Here is a 26,378-nt window from a genome sequence, read left to right on the forward strand (position 1 = left end):
ATGTACTTTTTCTTACTTATCCAAAGCGCTTTACAATGAAGGCCTCTCATTATCAATGGTGTCAAGGTGCTAGCCTGCCCTTTGGGAGCAATTTGGGGTTCAGTGTCTTTGCCCAAGGACGCTTCGACATGTGGTCAGGAGGAGCCGGGAATCGAACCGCCGACCGTAGATCATTGGACGACCCGCTCTACCTCCTGAGCTATACAGCTGCCCCCTGATGAAGCAGAGCATTGATCATTACCACGCCTAGAGACATTGGCCTCAGTGAAAGGGCTATTGATTGGTTCAGAAGTTATCTTGCTGAGAGAACTCAGTGTGTATATATTGAGTGTGTCAGAGGTGTGCCTCAAGGTTCAGTTTTAGCGCCAGTGCTTTTTTCATTATTTATAAATGTGGGAGTTATATTACATTACATTACAGTCATTTAGCAGACGCTTTTATCCAAAGCGACTAACAATAATTGCGTAGTAAAAGCCAATGTACTACTACTTGCCAGAACTCACAAGTGCATCTTCTTTCTAAAACAAGTGACTAAGAGCATAATCTAGTGCTGAAGGCAAAGTGCAAGAATACCAATCTAAAGTACAGTGCAATACAATACAATGCAATACAATAAGTGCTTAGGAGGGAGGATTGTTGTAGTACTTCTTGAAGAGATGAGTTTTGAGCCTGCGACGAAAGATGGGCAGCGACTCTGCTGTCCTGACATCAGTGGGCAGTTCATTCCACCACTGCGGGGCCAGGACAGAGAAGAGCCGTGACCGTGTCGATTGACCGTAGGGGCCTCGGAGTGACGGAGCAACCAGTCGCCCTGAGGTAGCAGAGCGTAGCGGTCGGGTTTGTTGGGATACAATCTGTCAAACAGCATCTTTACACTGATGATCCAGTGGTGTATTCTTGTGTTCCCTCTCTGGTGCTGTCAAAGAACTTCAGACCACCTTTCAGTCACTGCAATCATCCCTACATGAATTGAAATTGGTCTTAAATGCCCAAAAAACACTAAATTCATGACCTTCTCCAGGGCTCGTTCCCACCCAGAGGTTAGCATCCTTACATCTGACGGCAAGCACAGTGAACAAGGCTCCTCCTATAAATATCTTGGGATTTGGTTGGATGACAAACTGTCTTACAGCACTCATATAGATAATCCTATGAAGAAGCTTAAGCTTTTATTATAGAAATAAATGTTGCTTTCCAGTCAAAGCCAGATTGAAACTGGTTCAAGCAACGTTCTTATCAATAATCGACTATGGTGATATTCTGTACGCATGCAGCTAAAGAGATTGGACCTACTTTATCACTCTGCCCTACGTTTTATTAGCAAATAGCAATGCTAATTCACTTGCCCATCATTGCTCACTATACGAATTGGTGGGCTGGTCCTCTCTCTACACACGTAGACGGCTCCATTTTCTTTTATTTGTTTGTGACACTGGAGCACTGTATCTGAACGTTGTTCTAGCGAATGCTGGAACTTTAGGCTGCTATTGCACCTCGTCAGTGGTTCATTCAATTAGCTGGCTGACTGTAAATATATCTACGTAAATATGTTTATAAAGGAGCATCCTCACTTTTCCAGGGGTTGTGTTTTTGTCCAACCTTTTGAAATGCAGCTAGATTCCTCTCTGCTGCTATATTTTCACCCTCAGAGTCACCGCTAGAAATTATGGGCCCTATGAAAGAATATAATATTGGGTTCCCCAAGCCTTGGCCTTATAATAAATAAATAAAAAAAGGTTTATGGGGGCCCCTGTCAGTGCAAGGCCCTTGGAATCGTCCTACCCCCCCCCCCCCCCCCCCACACACACACACACCACACACACACACACACACACACACACACACACACACACACACACACACAAACACACACACACACACACACACGGCTCCAAGGGAACCACCCTCCTCCTCATGAGACGTATTCCAGAAGGCTGTCTATCAAAACTCTCCCTTCAGTGACTTTCCTCAGAGTCTGTCCTATACAGAGAAGACTTTTGTTTACATTTTGGATTAGGCGCCATCGGATGGACGTTACCGCGCTCGCCTAGAGAACCCCAAACATTCAGCTGCGCGAGCCTAGAGAACCCCAAACATTCAGCTGCGCGAGCCTAGAGAACCCCAAACATTCAGCTGCGCGAGCCTAGAGAACCCCAAACATTCAGCTGCGCGAGCCTAGAGACGACCAAACATTCAGCTGCGCGAGCCTAGAGAACCCCAAACATTCAGCTGCGCGAGCCTAGAGAACCCCAAACATTCATCTGCGCGAGCCTAGAGAACCCCAAACATTCAGCTGCGCGAGCCTAGAGAACCCCAAACATTCAGCTGCGCTCGCCTAGAGAACCCCAAACATTCAGCTGCGCTCGCCTAGAGAACCCCAAACATTCAGCTGCGCGAGCCTAGAGAACCCCAAACATTCAGCTGCGCGAGCCTAGAGAACCCCAAACATTCAGCTGCGCGAGCCTAGAGAACCCCAAACATTCAGCTGCGCGAGCCTAGAGAACCCCAAACATTCAGCTGCGCGAGCCTAGAGAACCCCAAACATTCAGCTGCGCTCGCCTAGAGAACCCCAAACATTCAGCTGCGCGAGCCTAGAGAACCCCAAACATTCAGCTGCGCTCGCCTAGAGAACCCCAAACATTCAGCTGCGCGAGCCTAGAGAACCCCAAACATTCAGCTGCGCGAGCAGAGAACCCCAAACATTCAGCTGCGCGAGCCTATAGAACCCCAAACATTCAGCTGCGCGAGCCTAGAGAACCCCAAACATTCAGCTGCGCGAGCCTAGAGAACCCCAAACATTCAGCTGCGCGAGCCTAGAGAACCCCAAACATTCAGCTGCGCGAGCAGAGAACCCCAAACATTCAGCTGCGCGAGCCTATAGAACCCCAAACATTCAGCTGCGCGAGCCTAGAGAACCCCAAACATTCAGCTGCGCGAGCCTAGAGAACCCCAAACATTCAGCTGCGCGAGCCTAGAGAACCCCAAACATTCAGCTGCGCGAGCCTAGAGAACCCCAAACATTCAGCTGCGCGAGCCTAGAGAACCCCAAACATTCATCTGCGCGAGCCTAGAGAACCCCAACCATTCAGCTGCGCGAGCCTAGAGAACCCCAACCATTCAGCTGCGCGAGCCTAGAGAACCCCAAACATTCAGCTGGGCGAGCCTAGAGAACCCCAAACATTCAGCTGCGCGAGCCTAGAGAACCCCAAACATTCAGCTGGGCGAGCCTAGAGAACCCCAAACATTATGCGAGCCTAGAGAACCCCAAACATTCATCTGTGCGAGCCTCCCTCCCGCTGCCAATCAACCGGCGAGGTCGCATGTCGGTGATGCCGAGGACTCAAATCCAATGAGATGAGCTTTCGCTGAGCCGCCTACGAAGCATTAGCAGGAAACGGTCGCTCTCTCCATCAATTTCAGATGGTGACTTTTTCCGCTCAGCGATGCGCTCTGTCGTGAGAGCTCCGCATAGTTTGAACTTAGTTGCAGGAGTGCGACCGGAGGCGGCGGTGCGTTCCGCCCCTGCAGTAGCTTGAACAACAGTGCGGTTCCAGTATCCCAACCGGACAGCTTGGATGACAGGACCGCCGTACCGAACGAGGCAACTTCGGGTTTTATCGACACCCACATGACTGAATGGGATTTATTCATACCTGATCTATCTCTGGAATTAGTAGGGGGAAGTGAACCGTTTTGTGGATTATTGGAATATTGACTTGAACGGAAATAACGTGTGGTGATTGGTATGGCTGCTTTAGGCCTTCTATGTAAGTTACAATATTTTTTTTATTATTGGGGCTATATTTTGGTGCATAGATCAATTTCTTATTTGAGGGGGAATGCTGAACTGTGTGATCGAATTATGCACTCTGGCTGAGGCGGGAGAGAGAGAGAGACAGACAGAGAGAGAGAGAGAGAGAGACAGACAGAGAGAGAGAGAAAGAGACGAAGAGACCAATTTATCATGACGTTATAGATCGGTGCTGCATAAAAAAACAACCCCGATCACTATAGTTTCGTATTAGTAGGAGGCGTATCAGTAGACCTATAGACTACGCAGAACGAGTTGAGCAGCGTTTTAATAGCAAACAGCTTTAGCGACAGTGTTCCCATCCGAGGTGGAGAGCTGCAGTATCCGAGCTAGGACTGCCGGGGGAGGGGCTGCGGTGCAGCTCTGAAGCGGTGCAGGAGGAACATGAGGGAGAAGGGGGAACATCGGAGGGGTACAGACCAACGGGTTGTTTTTCGTCCCGGGAAACGAGGTGCCCTTTCGCTTCGAAGCGCTTTTCTCGCTGTAGAACCAGAGCTTTTAACCCCCTCTCGCTTTGCCTTGTGTGCTAAACTGCGTTGGGTTTTTTTATGGAGCTACCGCAAGGAGGCTGTGCTGCTGCGCTGTCTCCAAGGGGATGTCCTTTTATTAAATTGAGTTATATCTTTTAACCTCTGAGAGATCTCATATCAAGATGCGCATGATGCTGGTTTATTGCTGTGCTATGATAGACAAAGAAAAGTTGTGTACTGGCCCGGTGCGGTGGTGGCTACCGTACAGTAGCCTAGTCTAGCCCACAAGGGTGATGCTTATGAATGATGTATAATCCAGGTGGCCTTTAATGAACCTGGCAACCCCCGGTACCGGGGTATTTTTTTTCCAGGAGTGCCGCCACTCTCGGCCCTCTGATTGTCATTGAAGTAACAGGGCGACTTTTCCCCCCAGGTGAGGATGCGATGACCGGCGACACTGACAAATACTTGCGGCCTCAGGATCTCAAGGAGTTGGGGGACGACTCGCTCCCGCAGGAGGGCTACATGGGCTTCAGCATCGGAGCTCGCTCGGCAAGGTAACAGGAGTCAGGACCCCCGGGCCACTTAGTGCGCCTGAGCGAGGGTCGCTGAGGTCAGTCATTGTCACCCTGGTTGTTCAACCCATAGGCTACCCGGGTTTATTTTATATCTCCTTCTCATATATAGTGTGTGTGGCTAGTTGCTTTCAAACCAAGAGGAAGTGTCCTTTACACAACTTCACAGGCAGTGGCGGGGATCTGTATCCCAACTTTAGGGGGGACATTTACATTGACATTTTGCAAGAGTATTTTTTTGGGGGGGGCATCTTCCTACGCGTCTGTATGGTCATTTGAATGCCACTACCCCAATCTAAATGTGTGTGTGTGGGGGGGGACAATTTTAATGATCTCAAATATTGGGGGGAGACATGTCCCCCCTGACCCCCCCAGGATCCCCGCCTCTGGTCACAGGCACTCTAAAAACATCAGGAACGCTGCCATTCAATAATAGAGCCCGACCGACAATACAGTATGATTCAGCATTTTGTCTTCCCTAGAAAGAGCTTCAGTAACAATTAGTAAACAAGTTTTGACACACTGCTCTTATTCGGCCTCAACTGCTCTCCATTCGGCCACACACTATCATTATAAGCGACACTACGTTAATGTCAAACCCCGTTTGTGGACTGTATAGAATTCAAAAGAGAACCCAGTGGAAGAACAAGGCGAGCTCCAGTGAAAATACATCACCACGTTAGAGGAGTTATTGTGTGGCTGGCAGCACATCATTGGCTGTCCATTGTGGCGTCCTTGGCAGCTGGCAGCCGCGCGGAGATGCTCGAATGACTAAAGGCAACAGCGGAGCCAGGAAGCGGAGATAACAGCAGCAAACAGCGGAGCAAACAAACATAAGCGCTGTTTGACACATCATGAAAGCTGTAGATAATAGGCACAGTTGACACTAATGGATGTCACTGGGGTGTCACTTTTCAGCTCTTACATTTCGGTGAGCCGTGTAGTTGAGTTTGTGTTGCTTTTGTCGGTTGAAAAGTTTTCAGATGTTGGTTTAGGCTATAACACATTATTATAACACATTATGTCTGTTTGACTCTCTTCATCAGATGAATGAAAAGTGCATTGTTGGCTATAGTCTTCAACTGTGACAATCGTTTATATAGAATGCTGTTATTGTATGATGTAACTAACTACACTTGTATTCATAATCAGTGTAGTGTTTGTTGAAATGGCTGACATGGCTGTTTTCAGGGCTATGAATGCAGTGCTGTATAAATGTGGTTAATTATGTTATTGATTAATGAGTATGACGCTGAGCAACTGCTTTCTTTTCCTTACCTTTCTGTTTATGACATCGGCCTTGCATGGTTTGCTTTTCCGACTGGGACGCACACACACACACACACACACACACACACACACACACACACACACACACACACACACACACACACACACACACTATCATGCATGTGTGCATTACATTACATTACAGTTATTTACTGTAGCAGAGGCTTTTATCCAAAGCGACTTACAATAACACCTACAGACACACACACACACACACACACACACACACACACACACACACCATGCATACTCATACAAACTGACACCCAGTCTCGAAGCACAACTCATGCAAAAGCGCAGCATCAATGTCATACGAACTGAGAAAAAAATCCCACAGCGACTCAGCTTTGACGACTTCCAAAAATTCTTTCTTTGCTTTTTTCACCCTCTCCTGTTTTTCCTCCTCGTTTCCTCTTCTGGTGCTCCGGGTCTCACTCTAGCCCTAGGATCAGGTAAGAGCAGTAGGTCTAGTCCCTCTACCACCCCCCCTGCCCTCGCCCCTGACCCCAAAACCCGCCCCCCTGACCTCCCCCCTCCCTCGTGAGTCGTGACCCCATCTCCACTCCCTGTGTGGTCTACGTTTGTGTCACCTGTCTATTTAGAGAAACATATTTCAAGCCGGCCCAATGTTTTTCACCATATTTCCTCATCCGCCCATACAAACCCCTCATTATGTTGCAAAGGATATGAAGTAGCCAGTATTAACATTACATCGTGAGTAGGAGCAGCTTTAGAGAAAATAAAGGCTCTGGTTTTCTGTTGGGATGCGATCACAGGTTTGGGTTGTGTTCGATTAGCCTTGGTTTTGTTTTGGCGTGGATCATGGTGGCACGGTCCCATATTGTTTGTGTTTGTGCCACGAATGTAACTTCCAGGGATCAATAAGTGACCTCGCATACACACTCCAATCCTTAACCAATCTCTCTAAAACATTGAATTGAACCTTTAAAAAGATTGGGAGTGTATTGCTCCCTCAAAACATCCTGTGGATCTAATTTGACCCATTCTGGAATGCAGAACTGAGAGAAACCAAAGGACAAGGCCAAAGAAAGACTTGATTTGTCTTTTACTTGAATTCCACGATGACCAGTGTGGTCAGGCTGTTGGAGGACAGACAGACAGACAGACAGACAGACAGACAGACAGACACACACACACACACACACACGCACGCACGCACGCACGCACACACGCTGCTCACCTTGGCTCTATCTGATGACAGAGAGACCCCAATCAGCTCTTTAAGCCGATGCCGATAAGAGTGCAAATATGTACTCTTTCTCTGGATCAAATGACGCTACCTCTGTGCTAAAATGTGGGCTGTACAGAGGGGGAGAGGGAGAGGGAGAGAGAGAGAGAGAGAGAGAGAGGGAGAGAGGGAGAGAGAGAGAAGTGAGGGGTGCGGAGGGGGAACACGGGGCACTGAAAAGCAGATAAATAAGAGATGAGGGGAAAAGACAGACCATGAGAGAGAGGGATGGAGGCGGGGAGGAGAAAGAGAGGATGAGCGAAGGAGGTGAAGTTGGCAAAGCGTGGAAACGAAGAGGAAGACACTTGAAAAGAAGGGCATAGTTCAGTCACGTGTTTTCTAAAATGTAAAACTGCACAATTTGGATTTGACTCGGCAAGAGGGAGGGGGGCGAGCCAAGGAAAGTAAAAATGAAGAAAGAAAGAGAGAAAGAACGAGAGGGAGAAATGGAACGGAAGAGAGCAGTTGGGGGGGGGGGTGGTTTAACGCAGGCAAAGCAATAGACAGAATGTGTCTAGAGTTCAGCTGTGGTGCCGGTCCATTCAGGCTTTGTAGAGTTGCTTAGTAACTTCTGGCGATGGCAATGCTGAATAAAGGCCTTCTCTATGCTGAATAGCATGCCCGCTCAAACTCGCTGAGCTCTGCAGTTCCCCCCCTCTCACTCTCTCTCGCTGCGCACACACACACACACACGCACATACTGTAGATTCACATGCACTACAGTGCAGTCACACGTCTCTTTTGAAGGGACTACAGTATTTCTACTCTCTGGGGCTGCATTGTTTCAAAGACCCGAGCGAGAGAACCGTGTGAAATCCCAGAGCAGGAGCTGCTGCATTCAGTCAGCGTGCGTCTCTCAGCAAAAACAGACGAACGTCACCACACAACGGTACACGGTCGAATGCCGCAAGACAGAGGGCGAGAGACAGACACAGAGAGAGAGAGAGAGAGAGAGAGAGGGACGTAATCTTCGAGCTATGCGCTTATTCGACTAAGCAGATCCAGCTAATCTTGGCTTACGTTATTGAATTGATTGAACGCTAAATAGATCACTGGCCATGCCACTCTCCAGTTTATAGTCTTGATATTTCAGAAGGTTAGTTTAGTTCCTGTACTGTACATGGAACATTAAATCAGACTCTCACATCTGTGTTCGTGATAAACACCTAACACTCTTACTTACCACTCACCTCTCTCTCTCTCTCTCTCTCTCTCTCTCTCTCTCTCTCTCTCTCTCTCTCTCTCTCTCTCTCTCTCTGTATAAACACTGACCTCACTCTCATTTCCATCTCTGAGTAATAACTCCTGTCCGTCTATCTCTCTGTCCTCGGCTGTGGGACCTTTCTCTCCCTGCGTTCTCTCAGCTGAGTAGCTCCCTGGAGGTCGCATCACGTAGTAACGGGTTCTTCTTCTCTTGTTTTGTTCTGCCCTCCCGCCTCTCCGTCGCTTGTTGTCGCGCGTCGCTTTGCGTGGTAACATGTAGCCTCCGCTCCTTCAGCTCGGACAGGTCCAACACCCTCAACCGCAGCTCGTACGCCCGGGACAGCATGATGATCGAGGAGATCCTCGCCCCCACCAAGGACACGGTAGGTGTTCCACCCGCCTCCCCTCGCCTGGTTTCTCCTCTGTCTGGTCTGTGTTTCTCTCCATCTTTCTTTCTTTCTTCCTTCCTTCCTTCCTTCCTTCCTTCCTTCCTTCCTTCCTTCCTTCCTTCCTTCCTTCCTTCCTTCCTTCCTTCCTTCCTTCCTTCCTTCCTTCCTTCCTTCCTTCCTTCCTTCCTTCCTTCCTTTCCTTCCTTCCTTCCTTCCTTCCTTTCTTTCCTTCCTTCCTTCCTTCCTTCCTTCCTTCCTTCCTTCCTTCCTTCCTTTCTTTCCTTTCCTTCCTTCCTTCCTTCCTTCCTTCCCTTCCTTCCTTCCTTTCTTTTATTCGGACTCCCCCTTCTCTCTCTCTCTCATTGAATTGTCTTGCCTCATTCTTCTCAGTCAGCTCTCTACCTGTTTCTCTCGTTCTCTCGTCTCTTCTCAGTTTGTTTGGTGGATGTTGTGTGACTGAAATAGAAGGGTAGATGGATGACGGAACTTCAGGAAACAGGCCTGCGTTTTGAGGGTTTGGTCCACCTCGTATTAAGAGCATAGTTTCTGTTTCAACGCCCGTTTTGGGATTGTTTATACTTGTTCAGGTTTATGAGACGCGCTCTGGACTGAATGTTTGTGTTACGACACGGACTCTGAGAGCTTATTCAGACGCCGACGCCTCTAAACTCTCTCCAGCTTTCCTGGGAAAACCACACAGCTAGGTTTGTCCAAGAACATGTCTTCGTGGTCAGGATTCAGGAGCTAAACCTGGAACAGAAACCTTGTGTGCTTTTAACGCAGTTTGGAACGTCACCTCAAGTTCAACCGATCCATCCCCAAAGATGTACAGTATAGAGTATAGATGGCATAAAGTTGCACTTGGCTAACTCTATTGATATCTTCTGCAATGCAAGCTGCTTTCTGCAGTGTATTCACCAATGTTATTTTGGATGATGGATAATATTGCAACACTTGTGTTGTGAAATGTTTTTTTTAAATCTCATGTAAAAACGAATATTTCTCCCCACCTGGTTGCTCAAGAGGATTTATCAGACCTTTAGCGATTGTTCACACACTGCATGTCCAGAGACGTCCACGGAGAAGATAGGAGAAGCTTTGTGGACCGTTTTATGCTGTCATAGTATCCCCGGTATCCAACAATGTTTTGGCCCCAATCAGATCCGCTAGTATGGAAGTCTTTGTGATGCTATTTTCCCACTAAGAGACACTGGGGGACAACGTAACTGAAACTTGATTCTATTTTGAGTTGCTAGCCATAAACTAAGCCCTGGGCTAGTACATTCCTGAGAGAGATAACCTCATATAAGTACTTAATCACTTTTCTGAAGGTGACATTAAGTGTTTTTTAACTGTCCATCTGATGTTTGAGATATCTCCTACTAGTACTCAACGTCTGATCTGTGTCTCTTCTCTCTAAAAGCTCCCGAGTGTCTGTAAAGACATTTCCTACTTGATTGACCCTCTCAATAAGGTATTACACGTCAATGGATGGTTTCCTCATCATACGCCATATTTTTCTGAGGAAAAAAAAACATTTGGTTCACTCTCTTCATCCCACGGTTCCAGTTCAGTTTGTTTGTTTGTTTGTTTGTTTGTACTCAGAAGTTCTCATTTCATTCGCTGGTGCCGGTCTCCGGGTGGTGAAGAGTCATCGTGTATTTTCCCACGTTTCCCCACGTTGCCAAGAATTCCCATGATTCATATTCAGACAAACAAAATGACTGTTTCATTTGGATATTTGCCATTGCTTCTCAGTGGTCCATCCCGCGCAAGCTTCATTTAATTTATTAGGTCATTTCCAGATGAGCGAAACATATTTACGTGAGTGATTTTATGTGTCCTGTTGTACATCATGTGGCTCGCCGGTGGTATGAAGTCATCAGCTCATAGATCTACGTATCTCACTACGGCTCAGGATTGGCTTTCATGGAGAAACCCATCGTATCTCCCTAATAATTGACCCCCCTCTCCTCCTCCTCCTCCTCTCGTCCTCCATCTTTTTTCTCGACCTCCTCTCCTCTTTGGCTCCGCCCCTCTCAGCACCTGGCGGTGACGCGGGACCACAACTCCGAGTGCCTGAGGCGTTACAGCTGGACCCCCGACACCATGGACCACAGCAACGCCGTGTCCAGCCCCATCCACTCCGGGTACGAGCTCTGCGCCGTCCACCCCTGGACGCTGGTCTGGGGTCAGATTAGGGATGTGCAGAAGCAAAGTCTTAGTTGTACTGAGGAAATATGCACCTTCTAGCTTGCTTATTTAGGATGTGCTTCCTGGCAAGCAGTAGGAAAATACATGACCTGGCTTAGTATGATGGATTTGGGTAAAATGATCTAATCTGGATATGTAGTTTGAATGCAGAATAATCATTGTCGTAAAATTGAACTGTGCTCATTCAAATGAGTACTCTTGTGTTGGCGCACTGCCAGGTGAAATGCATAGTGATGGAGTACCTACAGGATCTGACAAGTCTCACATTTTGTTCCACGTTCCTTCATTTATCGTTCATCTTTCGATTGAACTTTTATGCCAAATGCTGTTTATTGTTTTTCACTGTTTTCCCAATACCTTTCGTTTTCTGTTTTTCTTTAATTCCAGCCCCCATCTCTTTCTCGTCCTCTCTTTTCGCCCTACGTGGCAAAATCTTGAGAAAAACATATTGATTGTTCTCTGATACTAAATCTAGGTCTGTTTGTTTGTTTGCTTTCTGCATTGTTTTGGTTCTTCATTTTGCAGCTTGTCCTCCCCGCTCCCTCAATATGACTCCAGGTGATGATTGTGTCACGGTGATGTCACCGTGATGTCGCAGTGATGTCACACTTCCACTTTCTCTCTCTCTCTCTCTCTCTCTCTCTCTCTCTCTCTGTGCTCGTCCCATGTGTGCTGTCTGGTAGTATGTAGTAGCCATGCGTTTGGGTTTATCTCACCGAGGTGCCATCTGACTGTACATACAGTACAAAGCCCCGCCCCCACAGGCCTCTAAGGGCAGCTCTGTCCAGCGCAGCACATAGACGATACCAGGAAGGCAAATACACAGATGTGTGGAGTCAAATACATCACTTATTGTAGAAGAACAGAATGTACCTTGTGCTTCAGGACAGCTGGTCACATGCAGTACCAACTCATCCACCTCCAGTTAACTAGCAGAATGAAAATGTATTCATCCATACTGTCAATACAGCTTTAAGGAACTATTTAGGCTTTGAGAACACACCAACAGCTTGTTTAATGCAAGGTATTGTAATTTAACCGACCGTTTGTCATACTAAAAGCTTAGGCTGTGTGTCCACCAGCAAGCTGTATGTAGCTGAACAGCGCCAAGCTTACAGCTTCTTAGAGCGCACTATAGCTGTGGTTTAGAGCTGGCTAGGCTACCGATGTTTTACACCTACGCTAGCAACGAGTGTCGTGTTTTTGCAGACTGCAGATTAACTAACCTGGTTAAGATAGCTAGCTTATGTTAGCTAGTGCTAACGTTTGCTGTCTCTGTAGTTTTGCTAAAAACCGACCGCTGTCGTCATCAGAACAGCCTTTTACAGCCTGCGCTCTAGCCCAAAAACTTTTTTCAACTGCAAAAAAAGCCTAGAGCTCACAGCGCTGTAGCGCTAAAAAGCGCTTGTAACACAGCTCTCGTCTCTAAGCGCCCTAGAGCTCATTACCCATGTAAACAACGAGAAAACAGCGCCAGCTCTAAAATACAGCTCGTTGGTGGACACACAGCCTTAATGCAGGGATGTAGTGGTAAGAGAAAAAAGATGAGGCAACATTGGGTGAGGGCTGAAAAGACGAGAGTAAACGCTCAGGAATTCTGGGTAAATAAATCGTTTTCGCGCCACTACATCCCTGCAGCTATCTGTGCTATGTTCAGCTATTAACAGGGCGCCCAAACGTGCATTTATTTTGTAATCACTTTATTAAAGACATGCTCCCATCTGTGAGTGAATAACAGTTTCTACCTGGGGGGAAACATTCGTGAAGGTGTTTAATATCGATCACTGCTTCAGAGCCATCGAGCTTGGCAGGAGTCTCACCTTTGACCTTAATGCCCCGAACTTAAACATCGAGGGCTTTACTGTTTTAGTGTATAGAGTCCAGCTTCAGCGTCTGAGCTATCTTAGGTGAAAGGTGAGACCTGCCAGGTTTGAGAGCTCAAAGCATCACCTCTTTCTTGCTCTCCTGTCTTTCTGGCCTCTCCCCCTCCCCCCCCCCCCCGGTTCTCTCTCTCTCTCTCCCCCTCTCTCTCTCTCTCTCTCTCTCCCCCTCTCTCTCTCTCTCTCTCTCTCTCTCTCTCTCTCTCTCTCGGAGTGTTTGGGTGTATGGTGGTCACAGCATGGGAATCGTCCTCTTCACTTGTTGTCCGTGGTATGGTTTCTCTCTCTCTCTCTCTCTCTCTCTCTCTCCTCCCCATCCCTCTTTCCCGGTCTAAACGTCCTATTTTCACACCGGCAGGTTCCTGGTCAGCTTCATGGTGGACGCCCGCGGGGGGTCCATGAGGGGCAGCCGGCACAACGGCATGCGCATCATCATCCCCCCGAGGAAGTGCACGGCGCCCACGCGCATCACCTGCCGCCTGGCCAAGAGGCACAAGCTGGCCTACCCCCCGCCCATGGTGGAGGGGGAGGGCCTGGTCAGCCGGCTGGTGGAGGTGGGCCCCGCCGGGGCTCAGTTCCTGGGGTAGGTCCCTGTCTCTCTCTCTCTTTCTCTCTCTCTCTTTCTCTCTTTCTCTCTCTCTCTCTCTCTCTCTTTCTCTGTCTCTCCCTCTCTCTCTCTATCTTTCTCTCTCTCTCTCACTCTCTCTCTCTCTCTCTTTCTCTGTCTCTCCCTCTCTCTCTCACTCTCTCTCCCTCTGTCTCTCTCTCTTCTCTCTCTCTCTCTCTCTCTTTCTCTGTCTCTCTCTCCCTCTCTTTCTCTCTCTCCTCTCTCTCTCTCTTCCTCTCTCTCTCTCTCTCTGCCTCTCTCTCTCTCTCTCACTCTCTCCCTCTCTCTCTCCTCTCTTTCTCTCTCTCTCTCTCTCTCCCTCTCTCTCTCTTTCTCTGTCTCTCTCTCTCTCTCTTTCTCTGTCTCTCTCTCTCTGTCTCTCCCTCTCTCTCTCTCCCTCTCTCTCTCTGCCTCTCTCTCTCTTTGTTTCTCTGTCTCTCCCTCTCTTTCTCTCTTTCTCTCTCTCCTCTCTCTCTCCCTCTCTCTCTCTCTCTCTCTCTGCCTCTCTCTCTCCTCTTTCTCTCTCTCTCTCTCTCTCTCTCTCTCTACCCGCTGTAGATCTAGGTCGCCCGTGTCTGAATCCTGGGTTTGAATCCTACTTTTCTATTCTATTCTATTCTATTCTATTCTATTCTATTCTATTCTATTCTATTCTATTCTATTCTATTCTATTCTATTCTGTTCTGTTCTGTTCTGTTATCTTCTGTTCTGTTCTATTCTGTTCTGTTCTGTTCTATTCTATCCTATTCTATTCTATTCTATTCTGTTCTATTCATACAGAGTGGCAGCACAGTGCACTTCACGTTGTTGTTGTTGTTGTTGTGTTGTATTCCAGCCCTGTGATTGTGGAGATCCCCCACTTTGGCTCGATGAGGGGGAGGGAGAGGGAGCTGATCGTGCTGCGCAGCGACAACGGGGACACCTGGAAGGAGCATCAGTCCGAGTACCGTCAGGAGGACCTCCTGGACGCGCTCAACGGGATGGACGAAGGTACCGTAGGCCTCCCTCCCTCAGCACCCACAGCGCTTTCGCCGCAATGTCACTCGGAGGTCGTTGGCGCTCGGAAATCAGGGGGGTTCTGTTTCCTCTCTGGTCACGATGTCAGTTGAGGTGTCTTTATATTAGGGCTGGGTATCGATTCGAATTTCAAGAATCGATTTGATTCCGATTCATAAGGTTCAGAATTGATTATCACGATTCGATTCAATGTCGATTCGGTTAGTGTTACTAAAACCTGTTTTTTTTTAGCTGTTACCTTAATTACATGACTGCCAAGTTATGCAACACATCAATACTAGGGCTGGGTATCGATACTGATTTCCAAAAATGAATGAATCATTGAATGAATGAATGAACTATTCATTCCTTCATTTATTCATTCATTCATTAAATAAAAGATCGATTTTGGGATTCATGAATCGATTCTGAATCATTTGATTCAGACCCGATTTAGAATCGATGAATCGATTTTTTAAACCCAGCCCTACTTTATATACCGTAAATACAGTATGGCCTCCATTCCCCCCCCCCCCCCCATTGCTCTCTGTAAAGCGCATTGTGTTGCCTCTGTGTATGAAATGCACCGTACCAATAAAGTTTGACTTGATTTGCGTGAGTTGACCCCTCCTCCCGTCAGACCTGGACAGCCCCGCTGAGCTGGAGAAGAAGCGCATCTGCCGCATCACCACCAGGGATTTCCCACAATACTTTGCGGTGGTGTCCCGGATCAAGCAGGAGAGCAACCACATGGGCCCCGAGGGCGGCGTCCTGTCCAGCATGACCGTGCCCATGGTCCAGGCCTCCTTCCCACAGGGGGCGCTCACCAAGAAGATCCGCGTCGGCCTGCAGGTCAGTCCGCCGTCGGGGTCGACTTAGGGGTCGTCTAGGCGAGCCTGTATTTCAGTACATGTAGAGTTATAAGGGTCGAAATGTAAAATCAGTTTACTAGATGATTCCTGAATGAAAAATATTTGGCTTTGCTTGTGAAAGAATGTGAAAGAATGAGGTAGTATTCATCTCTTAAGGCCCATTCATACTTTACGTGAGCTACGCTAGCGCGAGCTACGCAAGGTGACGTTGACGCGTCCTTGCGTAGAAACGTGTCATGACAGAAATTGTAACTTTACGCGAACGCAAGTGCTATTTCACGCGAACCGATAGGGGCGCTGACGCAAGGCAGCGACCTCCGCGCGCTCAGAGTGAACCTGAATACACTAGCGTAGAGCCCGCGGTCTCAGCCGCGGTAGCGTAGCTTTAGCGTAGCTTGCGTAGATCAGGCCTTACCCTCCCGCCCCTCCTCCAGGCTCAGCCCGTCCCTGACGACATGGTCCGGACCGTCCTCGGCAACAGGGCAACGTTCAGCCCCATCGTCACCGTGGAGCCCAGGAGACGGAAGTTCCACAAGCCCATCACCATGACGATCCCGGTCCCTCCCCGCTCGGCGGAGGGCCACCCCGTCGGACACCGAGGAGACTCCGCCCCCTGCCTGAGACTCCTCTGCAGCATCACAGGCAAGTCCAGCTCCCTAGCGCAAGGAGTACAGGGGCAGTTCAACATTTTCGAGAAGAAAAAAGGGGCTTGCACATCCACTATGCAGACCAGGTGCAGGACAAACCGGAGTCCGAATGAGAAAAGCAGTAGCATAGAGAAAAATGGAACGTTCCAGTTTATTAAATGGTTTTAATTAAAGTTTTAATAAACTATCGGGAACATTCCATTTTTCTATATGCTCCAGTGTGCGGACTGTACTCTTTTTCTAGTTCAACATTTTCAGCATTTTTTCCCCCCAATCATCTATTCTAGACCTTTGCTACTTCATCCAGACCATTTCAAAATCCACTGTGCGTTTCTTCAGATATAAGCTGAAGTTTGCTACCATCGTTAGCAATGCTAATGAAGTTTGCTACCATCGTTAGCAATGCTAATGAAGTTTTCTACCATCGTTAGCAATGCTAATGAAGTTTGCTACCATCATTAGCAATGCTACCAAGTTTGCTACCATCGTTAGCAATGCTAATGGACAGTTATCATTCTCTCTAACTTTTAAGAAGTTCATATACAGTACAAATCTCGACACATCTCCTGTCTTATTCTAAGCAGAAGGCTGCCATTGATGGATAAGGGAAGGCCGAGTGTTGCAGAGCAGTGACTACAGGGTTACTAAGCTCTCGTATCTGTGTTTATCTGTCCAGGAGGGACGTCACCTGCCCAGTGGGAGGACATCACAGGGACCACGCCGCTGTCCTTTGTCACCGACTGTGTCTCCTTCACCACCAACGTATCGGCCAGGTACTACAGGGCTACAAAACACACACACACCTCTCTCTCTCTCTCTCTCTCTCTCTCTCTCTCTCTGTCCCTCTCTCCCAGTCTCAGTCTCTCTCTCTCTCACTTTCTCTCTCTCTCTCTGTCCCTCTCTCCCAGTCTCTATCTCTCTCTCTCTCTGTCCCTCTCTCCCAGTCTCAGTCTCTCTCTCTCTCTCTCTGTTCCTCTCCCAGTCTCAGTCTATCTCTCTCTCTCTGTCCCTCTCTCCCAGTCTCTCTTTATCTCTCTTTCTCTCTCTCTCTCTCTCTCTCTCTCTCTCTCTCTCTCTCTCTCTCCCCGTCACCCAGCAAACACACACATGCCCAACCATACAAGCACACCGCCTCTAAGGCACCCTAACACACGCCAAGTGTTGAAAGCCTTAGCATTTGTAAGCCGTTTTCACATCAGTCAGTTACTGTAAATGAAGTCACGTCTGTCCTAAATGAATTGGAGTCATGTGGCGGGTGTATTAACAGAGCCCTCCTTGGTGTTTTCAAATTAGATTATTTCAGTCCTGTCATGTGTCCCTGTTCCTATCTCAATGTCACACACATACTGTAGTCGGTAGGATGTGGTAGATCTGTAGCTGAAGAATGTTTCTATGATTGGAGAGGACATGAGGAGTTTTAAAATGTGCAGCTATGGAAGAGTCCTAGCATAGAGGAGTAGATCTGCCTATAAACTATGAAGCTGCTTCTGTAAACGGTAAATGGTCCATGATGCCAATGTCAGCAAAAATGAATATGAGGGCCGCTGTGAATCATGGAGCCCTCAGATACTGTATGTCGATCTGACCTTCCCTCCTCTCCTCTCCTCTCCTCTCCTCTCCTCTCCTCTCCTCTCCTCTCCTCTCCTCTCCTCTCCTCTCCTCTCCTCTCCTCTCCTCTCCTCTCCTCTCCTCTCCTCTCCTCTCCTCTCCTCTCTCTCTCTCCTCTCCTCTCCTCTCCTCTCCTCTCCTCTCCTCTCCTCTCCTCTCCTCTCCTCTCCTCTCCTCTCCTCTCGCTCCTCTCCTCTCCTCTCCTCTCCTCTCCTCTCCTCTCCTCTCCTCTCCTCTCCTCTCCTCTCCTCTCCTCTCTCTCCTCCTCTCTCCTCCAGGTTCTGGCTCGCAGACTGCCACCAGATTCCTGAGACGGTCAGCTTGGCCTCTCAGCTTTACCGGGAGCTCATCTGCGTGCCGTACCTGGCCAAGTTCGTGGTGTTCGCCAAGATGAACGACCCGGTGGAGTCGCGGCTGCGCTGCTTCTGCATGACCGACGACAAGGTGGACAAGACTCTGGAGCAGCAGGAGAACTTCGAGGAGGTGGCCAGGAGCAAGGACATCGAGGTGCGCCTGGGACACACGCAGCATGGGCCTGGATTTCTGGTGCAGAGCATTGAGGAAACCCCTAAAAAAAAAACGGAAATTCACGGAATAGAACGGAAGAAATCACCCCGAAATCAGCCAAACAATGTTTCATCTCAGATGTTTTCTTCATTGCTCTGCTCCAGCAAAATCCATCAGGGCCCAGAGCTAGGAGAGCTAGGGGAGTACTGTAGTTACACGCTACCCCTCAACTTCCTGATGTGCGATGATCGTGTTGACATCATTTTGCAGGTCTTGGAGGGCAAGCCTATCTTTGTGGATTGCTATGGCAACCTGTCTCCCTTAACCAAGAGTGGACAGCAGCTGATTTTCAACTTCTACTCCTTCAAGGAAAACAGGCTTCCTTTCAATGTGAAGGTACCGCCACGTTTTCCCCTGTCTTTTATGGAAGATGGACATCTGTTGGTGAACTTTTTCAGTTATGGAGTGCCTATGGATGATGGTCTCTCAAACATGCTGATGTGATGAATACTACTGTATACTAATGCAGTCAGACCTGGGCCAAATACTATTTGCAAATAGGAAAATACTTGATTTAACTTAACCAGTGCATTGAAACCAATTGATCAGTCCTATAATTGTCAACTGTGATTCAAATCAAACACACCTTGATTACTTAATTATTATCTTAATATTATACGTGTATGTATGTTCAAGTATTTGATATAGGTAGTTAACCAACGTCTAGATTTAGTATCTAGATGGATACCAAGAACAAGCTCCATCACTTGGTGTGTGTTTTTTTTTAATTTAATTAAATGAATGTACCATGAACTACAACTTTTACTCATTTTTAGGTCAGAGACATGGGCCAAGAACCGTGTGGCCGGTTGTCCTTCCTGAACGAGCCGAAAACCACTAAAGGTCTTCCACAGATGGCCATATGCAATTTAAATATCACACTGCCAACTCATAAGAAGGTAGGCTCTACATTTGAATGGTTCTCTCTCAAGGCCATCAAATGTCATCTTCATGTAAATGAATGGGTATGTAAATGAATGGGTTTGATAGGGACCAGTATGAACAGCTAGAGAATACAGTATCTGCCTGCTGCGTGTGTCTTTTATCTGTAGTGCATTAACCAATCAGAACACACCAAGTCACAGACAATATATTTGACTAATTTCTTCAAATTGTGTAAGAGTACTACAACACTGCATTGGCACTTCTCTTTAATTTCTCTGTGATGTTCATATATCATGACGAACCTGAGTTCCTGTACATTGTGCTACTCTGCTGGGCTTTCCGTGGGCTTTTGGATGACATAGTTCCATGAGTTTTTCCGAGCACGTGTGGTATTTTTTTGCTCAACTGCATCATTCTCATTTCCTGGTTTTTATTTCCACCCGCTCACCCACTCACCCCTCCGTAACCCCCGGCTGCCCATCATACCATCTCTCTCCTCTCCCGCAATGCACCATGGGAACCACCAGGACATGGAATCTGATCCTGATGATGAGGTAAACAGATGACTCTTCATCACATGGACTGCTTCCTTGTTGTAGTGTGTTTTGTCGTTTGTTGTTTCTGTTGCTTTATCACAGACGCCAGCAGCTACAGAGCGCCGTCAACGTGCGTGGTGATTGGTTACTTTCCGGTATTGATTTGTCAGTAGACGCTTTCCGCTGTGAATATTACCCAGCTAAGTCGTCATGTTGTGCATGACATAGAGGTGATGGTTTTACTCGACGGAGTTCATTATTATTGTCCTCATCCCAAGCCTAGTGGAGCGATGTGTGTACCACACCCCGGCTTCTTTTTCCATCGATATCTTTCTTTCCCACATGTGTTCAGTAGCAAACACCGTCCCCTCTCCATGCTATTTTTAGACAGGGAGATCCAGACCTAGCTTCCGGGTGACTGAAATCAGCTTGAAAGCTGCCAAAACAGCACTTGGATATCTCAGTAGAGTACTAAATCGAATGAGCGCATATTGCATTATGTCGCTGTGTAATGAAATTGAGAAACGCCTCTCTATCTCTCCTATGAGAGAAAGCACAAACGCCTTAGTCATCCTCAGAAGGTGACTCAACGGCACGATCTTCCACAGCGCCACTGACAATACCTGAAAAACATGGACCCCGACATCTCCATAGTGTTTCAAAAGCACAAAATGAGAGAAATTCTGACCGTAGCCTGAAATATACGGAGATACAGGAAGTAGTTTGAGCATTTAGAATAACATTTAGTCTCTATTTTATGTTCATACATCTTTTGTTGTTTTTGTTTGTTGCAGACTGAAAGGCCAGACCGTCGACATACCTTTGCCTCCTTAGCTTTGCGTAAGCGCTACAGCTATCTGACCAGCCCTGCAGCGAGTGAGTTTAACATTTTCACTTTCACAAGTCCTTTAATTGATGAGGTATCAACTAAGTTTATCAATCAGTCAACATGCCATTTATAAAGATATTGCCTTTATACAGTATATGACTCATACATCCACAGTGTAGAAATATGAGCACTTTGCATATTGTCACCATACACACGTCATTATTATCCACATTTGTCCAGACGTACACCTGCATGTTTACAGTGTCTATGCTTTGCCCAACCGCCCCCATTTTGTTGAGTCTTTTTTCCTTTGTTTCCTGTTTTTGTTGTTGTCTCATTGTATTTGTACAAGCACAACTGTCATTGCAAGATCCACGTTTATTTGTTCTTTTTCAAAACTCCTAGAAAATAATTATTTATTATTTTGGATGGTTTCACATTTTCCTGAGATGTCATCTCACTCTTATTGGCTTTGTGATTGTGCCGGGAATCCTTTCATTTGAAAGAAAACGTGATATTGGTGGTGACGTGGTATTCTGTACTTTCTGTCATTCTACTCCCATAGTGAAGGAAAAACCGAACCAGTGGACCTGTATTTATATCTAAATCTGTGTATGTATTTGAAATACAACTCAATCAAATCAACTTTAAAGAAAACTAATGCACTAACCAAACATACAGTATAAAAGGCACTGTAGCAGAGGCAATTGGTCAGGACTAAGCACATCATAAGTCAATAGAATGGTTGTGTTACAGTATAGTGCTTGTGTAATTTTTTTCTCCTTGCAACTGTTGTTATCTCAAACATTTCTGTTGCTACATTATGCTTCATCGTGTCATCTGGTACCTTCTCAATCTTTTGACGGATCATTGGTGGCCAGCTATCGCTCATTCCATCAATGTTGACCTTTCACCTTTCTCAACTTCATCATTGTATTACTCTTGCTGCTTTGATTAATATTGTTCTGACTGACTCAGCATTCTTTCTCTGGTTTTTCTGTTCTATTTCCGTTATTTTCTGTTTCAATTTACGTTAAATTCTTTGCTTACTCAAGAAACAACTGATCGAAGCCCATCGAGAACACAGCCTACTGGCTACGCTTACAAACCTGTCTTTTCAACGAGATCTTATCAGGCGTGGTCGGCTGTTCCTGTCGCCGTCCCTGGGCAAGCCAAGTCTGGGTTCGGTTCCCTCTCCAGCTCGTCATCCAACACGCCCTCTGCCTCTCCACTGAAGTCCGTCTGGTCCATCACCTCAGCCTCCCCCATCAAGTCCAACCTAGGAGGTTCACCGGCTAAGTCAGTTAGCGACATAGCCTCCCCGATCAGGTCCTACAGGACCATTTCATCCCCCATCAAGACGGTAGTTCAGCAGACCCAGTACCCAGTTCAGGTCACCTCTACCCTTTTGTCCTCGCCAGGCAAAAGTGCCCCAGACCCCGTGTCAGTGAAGGGACTGGCAACGCTGTCCGCTAGGACCTCTCCCATCACCGCTGGAGGAGGGGGGACTCTGCTGGAGAGGTCATCCATTTCCATGACACCACCTGCCTCCCCCAAGTCCTCTCTAAACATGTACAGCTCCACTCTGCCATACAAGGCTGTCATGGTGGGCTCTGGCGCAGGCTCCTCCTCCTCCTCCCCTATAAAAACTGTCCCCGGCCTCTCCAATGTCCGCTCCAGTGCAGACACTTCAGGCCCCTCGAGGGGTCTGTTCTCCTCCCTCTCCTCGCCTGTCAAATCCAGCACAACTCCCAGTGCTGCAGCTCTGATTAATGGAACGGGTTCCCCCACAAAGTACCGCTCTGCCTCCCCTACGTCCCTACTCTCCAGCAGTCTCCAGGAGAGGATACAGGCCACCACCCACGCGGCCACCACCAGTGTAAACGCGGCCTTCGACGAGGTCGAGAAGACGTTCAACTCCTGCTCTGCCGGCTACGGCACCCTCAAGTCCTTGTCCTCCTCCCCGTCGTCTTCCTACCAGTCTATCAGATCCTCGGCCTCTAGCTCCCTGTACGCCTCTCTGAGGTCACCGCCGAACTCTACCACCACGGTCACGTCCGGCACCATGACCGTGCCTGTCTACTCGGTCTTAAACGTGCTGCCCGATCCCCAGTTTAAAAAGCTCCCAGAGGTGTCCAGATCAGCCGCTGTCCTCTTGTCCCCTCGGAAAATGGCTCCCGCTGAGGCAAATACACAAGCGCAAACCTCCTTCGCCAGAACTCTCTCACCCGCCAAATCCCCCTTGTTCACGTCCCCGGCCGCCCTCAAATCCGCCGCGTCGTCTCCGCTGTCCTCCAGTCAAGAGATACTGAAGGACGTGGCGGAGATGAAAGAGGACTTGATAAGGATGTCGGCCATCTTGCAAACAGAAACAAGTTCAGCCTCAAAAGGCTTGCAATCAGACTCTCCTAAAGAGGCTAAAATAGAGGACGAGGAGCCATATAGGATTGTAGAGAAAGTGAAACAGGATTTAGTAAAAGTGAGTGAGATACTGACTAAGGATACTGTCAAAGATGGCAAGGCTGTCCTTGCCAAGTCTGCAGTGGAGGAAGCACAGTTCTCAAAGGTTCCAGTGGATCCTCCTCAGAGCAATTGGAGTTATCCACCAAGATACGAGACAGTGGTTCCTCAAATCAAAACAAAGACAATGCCAGACAGAGATTTCAGTTTAGCGAAGGTGGTTGACTACTTGACAAATGATGTTGGTAGCAGCTCCTTCTCCAAGATGGCAGACTCAAAGCATAGAACTGATGAGGGTAGGAGAGAAGGAGAGGAGAAGCAGAAGCGTGTATTGAAACCTGCCATTGCAGTTCAGGAGCACAAGCTCAAAATGCCCCCTATAAACATGCGCTCCTCTGCCTCAGAAAAGGAGCTCTGCAAACTAGCAGATGTGCTGTTCGGACCAGACGTCGTTTTCGACTCTCCGGACGACATTTCACACGACCAGGACAAAAGTCCTCTCTCTGACAGTGGATTTGAGACTAGGAGTGAACGGACACCCTCTGCGCCTCAAAGTGCAGAAGGCATGGGCCCCAAGGCCTTGTTCCAGGACATTCCTATTCCACCAGTGATTACCGAGACCAGGACTGAGGTTGTTCATGTGATTAGGAGCTACGAGTCAGAGGACGGTAAACAACCTGTGATGGAGGACTCCAGGACGGTTAGATACATTGATTCTGAACCTAAAGGGCATCTGAACTTGAGCGTGTCCACTCCAGAGCAAAATAAATGCTTTCAGATGAAAATGAGCCCTGAGGACGATTCATTGGGTAAAGGCATGCGGGTTAAGGAGGAGACTCACATCACCACCACAACACGCATGGTCTACCACAAGCCCCCTAGCAAAGAGGCCGCATCAGAGAGGTGTGAGGAAACTATGTCCGTTCATGATATCATGAAAGCCTTCCAGTCAGGTAGAGATCCCTCCAGAGAGCTAGCTGGGCTGTTTGAACACAAGTCAGGCAGTGAGGAAAGTTCACACAGGGTCCTGGAGGATATGAACTCAAAACCCAAGGTCGAAAGAATAATTGAGGTTCACATTGAAAAGGGCAATAAAATGGAACCAACTGAAGTCATTATCCGGGAGACTAAAAACCACCCAGAGAAAGAGATGTACATCTGCCAAGGAAACAGTGGGATGATAGAGTTGTCTCACAGAGGCGACACGGAGAGTATGTCACAGCATGAAGAGGAGGAGCCTGAAGAGTCACTTCCCTGTTACCTTGAGTCTTCCCGAGTAAACACGCCCATGTCACAGGAAGAAGACAGCCGCCCTAACTCTGCCCAGCTCATGGCAGACGATTCATACAAAACCATGAGGCTACTGAGCCAACAGTCGGTAGAGTACAATGACGACGGCTCGGCAGAGCTCAGAGGGGAATCTTACAACTTTGCAGAGAAGATGCTCCTCTCTGAGAAACTGGAGTCTTCTCACTCCGACACGGAGGAGTATCTGAGGGACAGGTCTCGTTTCCACTCACCAGATAGTAGCAGTCACAGTGAGGGCAGATCCAGCGGGCCCAGGGCAGAGTATGTGTTGAGGTCCTCCAAGAACATCTCAGACAGGTCAGGCAGAATGTCCAACGCTGATGATAACTATGACAAACTGACACTATTGCAATATTCATCAGAGCCCGGTAGTCCAAAGCAATCTGTTTGGATGCGTGTCTCAGACGACAGACAGGTTAAGAACAGAGAGAAGCTAATGTATGAAGACAGAGTGGACAGGACTGTCAAAGAGGCAGAGGAGAAGCTAAGTGAGGTCTCTCAGTTTTTCCGCGATAAAACAGAGAAACTTAACGATGAGCTCTCGTCCCCCGAGAAGAAATCCCGCAGGCCAGATGTCAGGGAAACGCGTTCTGGTCCCAGCTCCACTCACAGCAGCCCCGAAAGGTCGTCTTATAGGAACAGCGGCGAGGATTGGAATAGAGACAGGCTTCGAGACAGGTTCGGCTCTAATGATAGGAAATGTGCCAGCTTACCCAGCAGCCCAGAGAGAAGAGTGCAGTATAATGATGGTGACAAAAGAAAGCAGGGAGATGACACCTCACAGGGAAGTGCAGCCGAGGCCCATAAACCTTTTCAAATGCCATCCTCCAAAGTCAGTGCGGTGCGACTAAAATTTGAACAAGAGGCTCAAAAACAAGAGAAGGGCTCTCAGTGGGGGCAAAATTCACCCTCGCCAGTAAGAAAACTACAGGAAAGTAAACTGCCAGTTTATCAGGTTTTTGCTGGCTCAAATGTCCCCAAAACGCCAGACAGCCCAGGAAGCCAGAGGAAATGTTTAGATACTGACTCTAGAGGACAAAGCCCCAGTAGTAACACTTACTTGTCTTCCTCCCCTAAACACAGTGCCAATGGAAAGGAACAGGAAGAAAGAAAGATCTTCAAGACTTGGGAGGGTCAGGGAAATGGGAACTACAAGTCCCAACCATCTAAACTATCTCACGCCTTAGTTCATGATACAGTGAAAGAAGGTAGTAGTGGTGAATCGCTGAGGGAATCATGTTTTAAAGAAGGGATGTCCAGTACAGAGGAGACCACCAAGAAGATCATATACACAGAGCTGGTGGTCCGGGAAAGCCCAAGTAAGTCCAGTAATTCCAGTGGACGCAACGGCAGTCTAAAAAAAAACTCGGAATCACAAATTCCTGTTAGAATGCCGTCTAGTTTCTTAGAGAATCATCAGTCCGCCTCATTAAAGTTAGATACCTCTGTTAAACTGGGCGATAGGGCAGGGTCACAGATACCGTTAGCTAGAAATAGGTTACACACCGGCTCTGAAGCCAACAGATCTACTAATGGCTCATCAGTAGGAAAATCCACAGATTCATTAGGTAGTAATGTAGTGTGTAATGGTGTCGATAGCGACCAAGTAGAGTACTTGGACCAAATAACCCCTGTTGTTGTCACTGAGGGCTTCAATGACATTAAACCATTGCCAGTTTATGTCAGCATCCAAGTGGGCAAGCAATATGAGAAAGAAACTGCCACTGGGCAGCTAGGAACGTACAAGAAGATAGTGAGTCATGAGAGCAGGACAGTGCATGAGACTAGGGGAGCCTTCTACACTGTCAAACAAAAGCAGCCTCCATCTCCAGAGGATGACACATTAGAGCAGGTGACCTTCAGCTCTGGTAAAAGTCCGGTCACTCCAGAGACTCCAAGCTCAGAAGAGGTGAGCCTTGCCTCCAGAATACCAGACTCTGTGATAGGGATCATGCCGAATATGCCCAGTCCGATCCCCGAAG

The 26,378-nt window shown here is 47.8% G+C and overlaps 1 protein-coding gene across 1 annotated transcript in view; it reads left to right on the forward strand.

Moving 5' to 3' along the window:
- Positions 1-26,378, forward strand: part of ank3a (ankyrin 3a) — a gene marked incomplete at both ends in the record, with an annotated part of 100,056 nt that overhangs the window by 68,482 nt on the left and 5,196 nt on the right. The window contains 14 exons of the mRNA XM_084460299.1: positions 4,715-4,838; positions 8,879-8,981; positions 10,411-10,461; positions 11,031-11,137; positions 13,440-13,664; positions 14,524-14,678; positions 15,325-15,536; positions 15,991-16,198; positions 16,880-16,976; positions 18,090-18,318; positions 18,589-18,714; positions 19,155-19,277; positions 19,791-19,817; positions 20,594-20,675. Coding sequence (XP_084316425.1) covers positions 4,715-4,838; positions 8,879-8,981; positions 10,411-10,461; positions 11,031-11,137; positions 13,440-13,664; positions 14,524-14,678; positions 15,325-15,536; positions 15,991-16,198; positions 16,880-16,976; positions 18,090-18,318; positions 18,589-18,714; positions 19,155-19,277; positions 19,791-19,817; positions 20,594-20,675 — 1,869 coding nt within the window. The remainder of the gene's footprint in view (positions 1-4,714; positions 4,839-8,878; positions 8,982-10,410; positions 10,462-11,030; positions 11,138-13,439; positions 13,665-14,523; positions 14,679-15,324; positions 15,537-15,990; positions 16,199-16,879; positions 16,977-18,089; positions 18,319-18,588; positions 18,715-19,154; positions 19,278-19,790; positions 19,818-20,593; positions 20,676-26,378) is intronic.

The sequence above is a fragment of the Borostomias antarcticus genome, assembly GCF_949987555.1.
Source record: "Borostomias antarcticus genome assembly, chromosome: 2".
NCBI lineage: Eukaryota > Metazoa > Chordata > Actinopteri > Stomiiformes > Stomiidae > Borostomias > Borostomias antarcticus.